Genomic DNA, 8,321 nt, shown 5'->3' with positions numbered 1-8,321 from the left:
GAGGGAAATTAAGGCCCAAAGGAATTGAAAAATGTGGGAAGAGTGGCGATGGGAATTTAGTCAAGGTAGCCTCGACTTGAGAGGGTGTCTGAAAGCAGGAAGAGAGAGGGTAGACGTCTAAACACAGGCGGCTAAGACATTTCTTTGCGGTAAAAAGAAGGCCCAGGATTTCCTAGATTGTAAACTGACATGGCCCCAGAGACAAAACGCCTAACCTCACGTCCAGGATGAGGGCCAGAGTCTGAGATGTGAGGTCTGCGCGAGCGATAGAGGAGGTGGCTGAGAAGGGATTTACCTTACAGTCGACCAGAACGAACTGCAGGATAAGAGAATGTGAAGCAACCGAGTTGGACGAAAAGTAAGAAATGACGCATTATAAGAGGAACAAGGTACTCCTTAGACTGGGTATCTTACCCCAGAGTTGCCCGTTATCGTGGTTCCTCTCTCACCTTTTCTGGAGCCCCGCAGTGACCCCCTTACTCCGGATGGGGCCAGCGGTGACTTTACTCCGCGCGTCCCCTAACTACTTAGTTCAGGGGGTTTTCTCGATACCCACTCCCTCTTTTCCCCGTGCACAGCTGTTAGAGACAACCAGTTTTGTATTTTGTGTTTCTGACCCCTCTACTCCCATCTTCCCTTTCCCCCCTGCGCTCAGCAGCCGAGGATCTAAACCACTCCTGGGACAGACTGTGAACATTTACCGATGCAGTGGGCCGCCATCTTTGTTAGGGGTATTGTGACTTCCGGCCCGGCCGGAAGAGAACCCAAGCGGCTTGGGGGGAGGGGCTGGAATAGGGGTCGATGATAGGCCTGAGTTGGATTCTTCCCATCAGTTTCCCATCTCGCCCTCTGGCGGTTTCGGATGGCAGCCCGAGTTAGTGTGACTACGGTCATTCTCCAAGACGGGCACTGACCGTTTTCACGAAGGGACTGGGGTGGATTCCAAATGGGGGAGGAGGGGACGGAGGGCACCGTGCATCTGCTGTGCCTCGCGGCCTCCAGCGGAGTCCCGCTATTCTGCAGAAGCAGCCGCGGCGGCGCCCCCGCCCGCCAGCAGGTGGGGCCCTGGAGGTCTGGATCTCCGAAATTGGAGGGGGTTAGGAGCTTGGACTCTGGGTCTTCAAGGGAATAGGGGCTGGAGAGTTGAGTTCCAAGGGCTGAGGGTGCAATGGACCAATAATCCTCGTTCCCTGACTAGGAGGTGCCCTGGGGATCTAGAAAGAGGAGGGGACTGGGGGCCCCTGTCTAATGTCCTCAACTTTTCCCCAGCTCCCGTTCTCTGTCATCGGCTCCCTCAATGGAGTCCACATGTTTGGGCAGAATCTCGAGGTGCAGCTGAGCTCCGCGAGGACCGAGGACACCACCGTGGTGTGGAAAAGCTTCCATGACAGGTCTCCAAGTGGTGGCTTGCAGCAGGGCCAGGGCCCGGGCCCGGGTGATAGGCTCTGTCGAAGATTTCCTCTGGGCTTTCCAGCTCTCCAGGGCCAGCTGTTAATACTTGGCTGTGGGATCTCTGACAAGCCAATGACCCTCTCTGGTCCCTGAGAGTCTCTGTATGAGAAGCGGGCTGTGCTGGGGGAGGATGTAGCTGGCGGCCGGGATCCAGAACAAACTCGAACTCTTCTCAAGTCCCTGTTTCCCTGGCCTGGACTCATTCTTTCTCCTCGCCTTCCTTTCCCATAGCATCACCCTGATTGTCCTGTCATCTGAGGCGGGCACCTCGGAGCTGCGCCTAGAGAGACTACTCCAGATGGTGTTTGGGGCCATGGTGAGACTCCTCCCGTCTTTTTTGCAAACCAAGGAATCTGAACTCTCAGCATCCTTCTCCCTTAGACCCAGCAGTCTAGGGCCCCAAACCCAGGGATCCTGGCCCTCCCTCAGACTCAGGAGTCCAGTTCCCCAGCTCCCTCCTTCCTTGGTCTGAGTCCCAGCCCCTCCTTTCTTCTGAGATGTCCAGGACCCCTACATTCTTATATGCTTCTTCTAGGTTCTTCTTGTGGGACTTGAAGAACTGACCAACATCAGCAACATAGAGAGACTGAAGAAGGAGTTGAGGGTGAGGCTACTGATATTTGGGGACTACAGTTCCCAGCAGCCCACTGTGGGGGTTCTTGGGGCAGTTCAGTTGTCTGCCCCTGGGCCACTGTTCTGATGGGGAGGCAGAAGATCCAGGACCCACCTAGGTCCTAGGCGCCTCCCTTCTTCTCCCTCTGCCAGGCCAGTTACGGCCTCATCGACAGCCTCCTGGGGGACTCCGAGCTCATCGGGGACCTGACCCACTGTGTGGACTGTGTGGTTCCTCCAGAGGGGTCCCTCCTGCAGGTACTGGGGAAGCCTTGGGAACTCAAACCTGTCCTTATGGCCCTGTCTCAGTCCTCATCCTCTTACCCTGAGACCCTTGCCTCCACCTCTTCCCATCCTCTGGGCTCCCAGCCCAACCCCCACTTGGCCCCAGGAAGACCTCTTTACAGCCAGAGCAGACCCTGCCCCTCCTGGATCACAGCCCTCTCGTGGTTCCCACTGCCCCCAGGACGAGGTCCCTGCCCCTCACCCAGCTGTCACCTCAGGGGCCTCACAAATCTCAGCAACTTCCCAGCTTCCCTGCCTTAGCACATGCTGTTCCTTCTGTCTGGTGGATCCCTGTTTACCCTTTTTAAAACACTGCTCTTGTGGATTCACCAGGCACTGGCACCTCCCAGCAGGGTACTTGACCTCTTTGAGCCTCATTAGGTGGTTGACTCCACCTACTTGGCACACAGTAGGACTCAATAAACCACAGTTGCTGCTGTCGTGATTGTTAGCTTCAGTAGCACCTGCTGGCAGGGTGGCAGGCACCTTACCTGTTCAATCTGACTTCACGATGTGCCTTGGGGATAGTAACCGTATGTGAAGCTGAGGAAGCCCAGGCTCAGGGAGGGTGAGACACTTGAGCATGGCCTCTAGGCAAACTGAATTGTTTCCTGGTTCGTGTCACACTCCTTGCCCACCCGGGAAGTCGCTGCCCTCCCTGCTCCTGTCTCCTGACTCGCTGTCAGCCTCTCTCCCGTACCCAGGAAGCCCTCTCTGGGTTTGCAGAGGCTGCAGGCACCAACTTCGCCAGCCTTGTCGTGTCGGGCCGGGTGGTGGTAGCAACAGAGAGCTGGTGGCGGCTGGGGACGCCAGAGGCCGTTCTGCTCCCCTGGCTGGTGGGGTCCCTGCCGCCGCAGGCCGCTCGCGACTACCCCGTGTACCTGCCACATGGGAGTCCCACGGTGAGTGGGTGGGTGGGGCCGGCAGGGGTAAGGTGAAGGCACCTGGGCACGAAAGGGTGGGACCTAGAGGCCGAGTCGCAGGAGGCGGGGCTTGTGATGAAAGGGCCCGAACTCCTTCCTGCGCCCTGCTTCAGGTCCCGCACCGGCTTCTGACCCTGACGCTGCTGCCCAGCTTAGAGCTGTGTCTGGTCTGCGGGCCGCGCCCTCCCCTTAGCCAGCTGGATCCACAGGTGAATTCGGGCTGTGTCCCGCTTTCCCCCCATTACACTCTACCCACGCGCCCGCGCATTCGTCTGGTCACCCTGCCCCGCTGAGTGCTCTCTACTTTGCTCAAGCCCTTGGTCAGCCCGCCCCTTCTCAGATTGCACCCCAATCACCTTCACTCCAGCCAGGCCCCCTTTCACCCTTAGGCCATCCTTCCAGGCCTCGCCGGTAGCCACCCCTCTGCCTACCACCCTCCACCCCCTGGTGGGATCCTCTGGGTCTTCCATGGCCACACCTCCTTCCCTTGATGCTTCCCACCTCACCCACGCGCCCCCCCCTCACTGACCACGCCCCTTACAGCTTCTGGAGCGCTGGTGGCAGCCAATGCTGGATCCGCTGCGGGCCTGCCTGCCACTGGGACCCCGAGCCCTGCCCGCTGGCTTCCCCCTGCACACGGACATCCTCGGGTAGGGCTCAGACGGAGGAGTGGGTTGGGGTCCTCATCCCCTCTTCCCTGGCCATGACACCCACCCCCTTCCCTACAGGCTGCTGCTCCTCCATCTGGAGCTGAAGCGTTGTCTCTTCACCGTGGAGCCTTCAGGGGATAAAGGTGATGGAGAGCCGGCAGGAGGGTCCTGGGCCCCGGAGGGGCTATCCGTCACCATCTTCCTGTCCCTTCCAGATCCTTCTCCTGAGCATCGTCGGTGTGTCCTCCGTTCCTTCTATACCCTGGTCACCGCAGTGCACTTCCCACCAGGTCAGTGGGGGACAGTGCCCCTCTCTGCACACAGGTCAGGCTGTAGGAACTGGGCGAGCTCAGCAGACACTGGGCGTCCACACTGATGGAAAGGGAGGGGCAAGGAGGCCCCAGCCTGGAGAGGACAGTGTCCTGGGTGACCCTAATACCTATCATTGAGACTTCCCCTCTTGCCAAGCTCTTTGTATGTAGAGGCACTTCAGCCTCGCAGGTGAGGGTGATCTCCTGTTATGCCATTGTTCCCACATTACAGATGAGCAGACTGAGGCTCAGCTCAGAAGCAGCAGAGCCACCAGTCACCCACAGGTGTCCCCCACACCAAAATATCCCATTCTACTGCTTCCAGTACAGACTTTACCCCCAGTCGGGTGTGTCGGGGTGTGGGGGGCTGCTACCACAGAGCCCAGGTTAGTTGTTCTAGAACCCAAGAGGCTCCAGAGTGACAAAGGAAGGGACCTAGCGTGACCTCCGATGCCACTGAAGACCCTGATGAATGTAGCAAAACAGGAAAAAGCTGCACCTGGGAGGGGCGGAGGACAGTCCATTCTGTCGACGCCCCCCCTTCCCATATGTAAAGTAGGGTGGGGTCCTTGAGGGGCCCCCAGTCCTGGAGCCGAGTGCCTGGCGCCTGGTAAGTGTCACTCGCATGCTTGCCATTTGTGTCGCCGCATGGATTGCTTGGGGCTGCTCCCAGTGTCCCCAGGAACGGAGGAGACCGAGGCTGCGAGGGAAGAGGGGTAGCCGAGTGAGAAGCCGGGAGCCTTCAGGTCACTGACAACCAACCGGGTGGAGCCCTGGCCTCTCCTGAGTCAGGCCCTGCAGATTGGCATCCTAGTGGCCCCAGGCCCCACCGGTCCCCTCAACTTTTCCTGTCCTTCCTCCAGAGCCCGGGCATCAGGAGGATAAGGCGGAGGACGCAGCCCAGCAGCCCCAAGTGCCAAAAGCCTGCTACCTGGTGTCGGGGACTGAGGAGCCGGGCACAGGGTGGCGTCTGGTGGCCCTGCAGTCGGGGCCGCGGCAGCTGCTGCTGCTGCTGTCTGCTCAGAGTCCCATCCACGGGCTGCGGGGCCTGGCCACCCGCACTCTGCACGCGCTCACCCCACTCCTCTGACAGACAGGGGCCCAGGGCTGTTAGCGTCTCTCTGTTTATTTGATCACAATAATACACAGCCCCTGGACGGGGAGGGGGCAGGAGGGGCCACAACAGGGTGGGGCGGGAGGGGAGGGGGCGCCTTGCTTCCCTGGCCCCTCTCCCCTCTGTGCTTGGGGGGGAAAGGGAGGGAGGGGGCTCCCCCTTACCCCCCAGAATGTAAACAGCAGCAGATGAACAAAAATAAAAATACAAAAGGCCGGAGGAAGGTCCCAGGCATCCCCCTATCCCGGGGTCTTGCCTGTCACCAGCGGAAGTCCCCTCACTGCCCCATCCACCAAAGCTCCCTCAGTCCTGGGGGCTTCCCGGTGCCGGCCACATCCCCAGGGGCAGAGAGTCCAGGTCTCAGAACTGCTGGGCCAGCAGCTCGCACAGGTGACGGGAGACAGACTCCTTGCTGGTGCGCAGGGTCAGCCGGTACATCTGGGCAGGATGAGGGGAAGACACTCAGGGAGGAGGCGGAGGCATGGGGCAAGGCAAGGGAGGAAGGACAGGGAGACAGGAAGGGACAGGAAACAGAGACACAGAATGAGAGATAATAGGCCAAGAAAGGTCAAAAGGACATAGAGACAAAACCAAGGTGGGAAGGAAGGGGAAAGGAAGGTAACAGCCAGAGGACTGGGGGGTGGGGGTGACGCGGCGGGGTCAGGTGGGCCTCCCAGACCACCTCTCACCTGAGCCTGGGCATTGGGCTCCAGCCGGAGCAGACAGCCCACCTGCAGGGCCTTAGTCTGGATGATTCCAGCCCCCACGAAGTTCTCCGGGTTGGGATCCACATTGTCCAGGAGAGCAGAGCCAAACCCCAGGAGCTGGAGAGAAAGGCAGGGAGCCCTCAGAAGGGCCAGATCTGTTGCCTCCCAGAGTGGCACGCCAGCCCCTCAAACCCTCGGCAGTGGGAACTGACTGGGTTTTACACATGGGAAGTCCAAGGCTCAGAGGACTTGAGCAGCCACTGCCCCCCAGCTCCCTGAGTTGGAGAAAGGCAGTGCTGAGCCCTGGCTGGTGTGGCTCAGTGGGTTGGGAGCGGCCGGCAAACCCAAAGGTCACAGGTTCGATCCCCAGTCAGGGGACATGCCCGAGTTGGGGCCCAGGTCCCTGGTTGGGGGCAAGTGAGAGGCAACCAATCGATGTTTCTCTCACACATCAGTGTTCTCTCCCTCCCTTAAAAAATAAATAAAAATTGGGGAAAAAAAAAGGCAGGGCTGGGATATTAGCCTGGGAGTTCCTCTCCTGATTCTCTCTCACCTTGGCCTTAGTGACTTCAGCGTCCATAGGGTGGTTGGCTTTGAAGATTTTCTGCGCCTCCTGTTGGGGGCTGGGGCGGGTTTGCAGTCAGGGACCGGGCAGCTCTGGCCCCGCCCACCCTGAAGGGCAGCGGTGGCACCGCCCCCAACTACTCACAGGCTCAGCTGCTTCCAACGCTGGAAGAAGTCCTGGGCCGCCATCTCTGTTGGCTGGAAGAACTTGTTGATGGTCACCGGGAGCTTTAGGGTGAGGGACTGAGGGGCTCCCCCATACCTGGCGTTGGAGGAGAAAGGGCTCGGTCAGGCTACACCCCTCACCCAGGAGGCCCCGCCCAGCTGGCAGCCCCACTGACTCACCGGAAGCGCACGGACAGGAGTGGGGGCGTCAGGAAGTCCCGCAGACACTCGATGTTGAGCACCTGCTGCACCTGCGCGCCCCCGTCCACCTGCGCGGCCACACGCTTTGTCTGCACAGCCAGCTGTGCCCACTCGTGGTCAAGGAAACCAGAAAGAGATGGCTCCTGGCAATGAATCTGAGGGGGCAGGCCCTACCACCCTGGATTCCTCCTATGCTTTACCGGCCTTTCCCAACCGGCTCAGCGACCTCCGTCACTGCATGTCACCCCGTGCTGAGGCCAAGAGCCTTGCTGGGTTTGAATCCCAGCACTTACCACCTCAGCAACTATGGCCAAGTTATTTAACCTCTCTTAGCCTCATCTCCAAACGGACAGTACGTCCTGAGTGTTCAGTGACATGAGCCAGGAGGAGTACTTGTGTGCTTGGCATAAGCTAAGTGACAGCAAGTGGTAGCAACTGCTGTTTGCACCATCCACCCCATGTCAACCACCCACAGGTGAAGCCTGGGTCTTCTGTCCCTCTCACCCTGGCCCCACTCATGTCCAACACGGAGCTGAGAATCCAAGAGGCCTCTGGGAATGATGATGAATGAAGCAAAGAACAATAAAAAGTTCTAGGGTCCAACCCCTAAAATTTCACAGGGGTGGAAACAGGACCAGAAAGCAGAGAGAGGGAGCTGACACCGCTCACGCACTTCCTTCCTGACAGCCACCCTTCCAGAGTTTTCCAGCCACTCCGATTTTCAAAACAACCCCGTGAGAAGGACGGGAAGGGTCTACACAGAAGGGCTAGGAATCAGAGAGGCAAGGCGACAGACCAGGTCACACAGGAGGTCGCTCTGGTCAGCATCAAGACCCCCAGGCCAGGCCCTCGAGTTCAGGAGGCACTAGAAACAGGTATGGAGCTGACCAGAGGACAAAATCAGGCCAAGGTCAGGAAGGGGCCGGAGCAGCAGGGGTTCTACAAGTAACGCCTCCTGCATGTCTGTCATGTCGCTTCAGTCACCTCCTGCCCTGGGGGAGAAAGGACTACCCCTTCTGACAGAAGACACTAAACCTCAGAGAATTAACAAGTGCTCAGGCCCTCGGGTAAGGGGGCTGGACAGGAGTCCAGCGGAAGTGGGTCTCCACTGGAAGTGGGTCTCCATTGGAAGTCATATCTCCAACTTCTCTTGGGGAAAGCAGACCCTCCTCATGGGGAAGGGGTGGAGCCAGGGGGCTGGGCCAGGTAGGAGGATATGAGTCTGGAGGTCCCCAGGGTGGACGACGGTGGGCGTGAAGTTCTGGAACTGTACCGAGGTCTTGTTGCCGAAGAAGAGATACATGCGGCCTGCAGCAACAGGGAGAGGCAAACCCCCG

The 8,321-nt window shown here is 59.1% G+C and overlaps 2 protein-coding genes across 6 annotated transcripts in view; one reads left to right on the top strand and one right to left on the bottom strand.

Moving 5' to 3' along the window:
- The first annotated feature begins 805 nt into the window (after window positions 1-805).
- On the top strand, window positions 806-5,581 carry FUZ (fuzzy planar cell polarity protein). Of its 4 annotated transcripts, none has more exons than XM_045856290.1 (11): window positions 806-1,057; window positions 1,270-1,391; window positions 1,684-1,768; window positions 1,988-2,056; window positions 2,218-2,322; window positions 3,054-3,251; window positions 3,386-3,481; window positions 3,816-3,922; window positions 4,001-4,065; window positions 4,138-4,212; window positions 5,097-5,581. In XM_045856290.1, exons 1-11 carry the CDS (start codon window positions 947-949, stop codon window positions 5,321-5,323), a joined length of 1,260 nt encoding a protein of 419 aa, XP_045712246.1. In that variant the 5' UTR covers window positions 806-946; the 3' UTR covers window positions 5,324-5,581. The 4 variants fall into 4 exon arrangements, with proteins under 4 accessions (XP_045712246.1, XP_045712245.1, XP_045712244.1 ...); XM_045856289.1 differs by having other exon boundaries at window positions 3,036-3,251; XM_045856288.1 differs by having other exon boundaries at window positions 4,001-4,212.
- The window catches only part of AP2A1 (adaptor related protein complex 2 subunit alpha 1), a 26,957-nt gene continuing 24,088 nt past the window's right edge, over window positions 5,453-8,321 (bottom strand). Inside the window, exons 19-24 of one of the 2 annotated variants that reach the window (XM_045856284.1) lie at window positions 8,203-8,292; window positions 6,964-7,087; window positions 6,764-6,880; window positions 6,608-6,677; window positions 6,037-6,171; window positions 5,453-5,785 (exon numbers count right to left, since the gene is read on the bottom strand). In XM_045856284.1, the coding sequence (XP_045712240.1) occupies window positions 5,708-5,785; window positions 6,037-6,171; window positions 6,608-6,677; window positions 6,764-6,880; window positions 6,964-7,087; window positions 8,203-8,292 (614 nt within the window). In that variant the 3' untranslated portion in view covers window positions 5,453-5,707. The remainder of the gene's footprint in view (window positions 5,786-6,036; window positions 6,172-6,607; window positions 6,678-6,763; window positions 6,881-6,963; window positions 7,088-8,202; window positions 8,293-8,321) is intronic. The other variant, XM_045856285.1, reaches the window with a different exon arrangement.

The sequence above is a fragment of the Phyllostomus hastatus genome, unplaced genomic scaffold (genome assembly GCF_019186645.2).
Source record: "Phyllostomus hastatus isolate PE091 unplaced genomic scaffold, TTU_PhHast_1.1 phas_scaffold_1224, whole genome shotgun sequence".
In the NCBI taxonomy this organism is placed as follows: Eukaryota; Metazoa; Chordata; class Mammalia; order Chiroptera; family Phyllostomidae; genus Phyllostomus; species Phyllostomus hastatus.
Note: the sequence above shows the minus strand (reverse complement) of the source record. Positions and strands in the feature narration are given on the sequence as shown.

What these genes read in the sequence shown, in the direction of transcription:
- FUZ (XM_045856287.1), top strand. Translation starts at nt 947, where the DNA reads ATGGGGGAGGAGGGGACGGAGGGCACCGTGCATCTGCTGTGCCTCGCG. An exon ending in TGCCACATGGGAGTCCCACG is followed by an intron (nt 3,252 to 3,385) that starts GTGAGTGGGTGG and finishes GCCCTGCTTCAG; the next exon opens with GTCCCGCACCGGCTTCTGAC. An exon ending in CGCAGTGCACTTCCCACCAG is followed by an intron (nt 4,213 to 5,096) that starts GTCAGTGGGGGA and finishes TCCTTCCTCCAG; the next exon opens with AGCCCGGGCATCAGGAGGAT.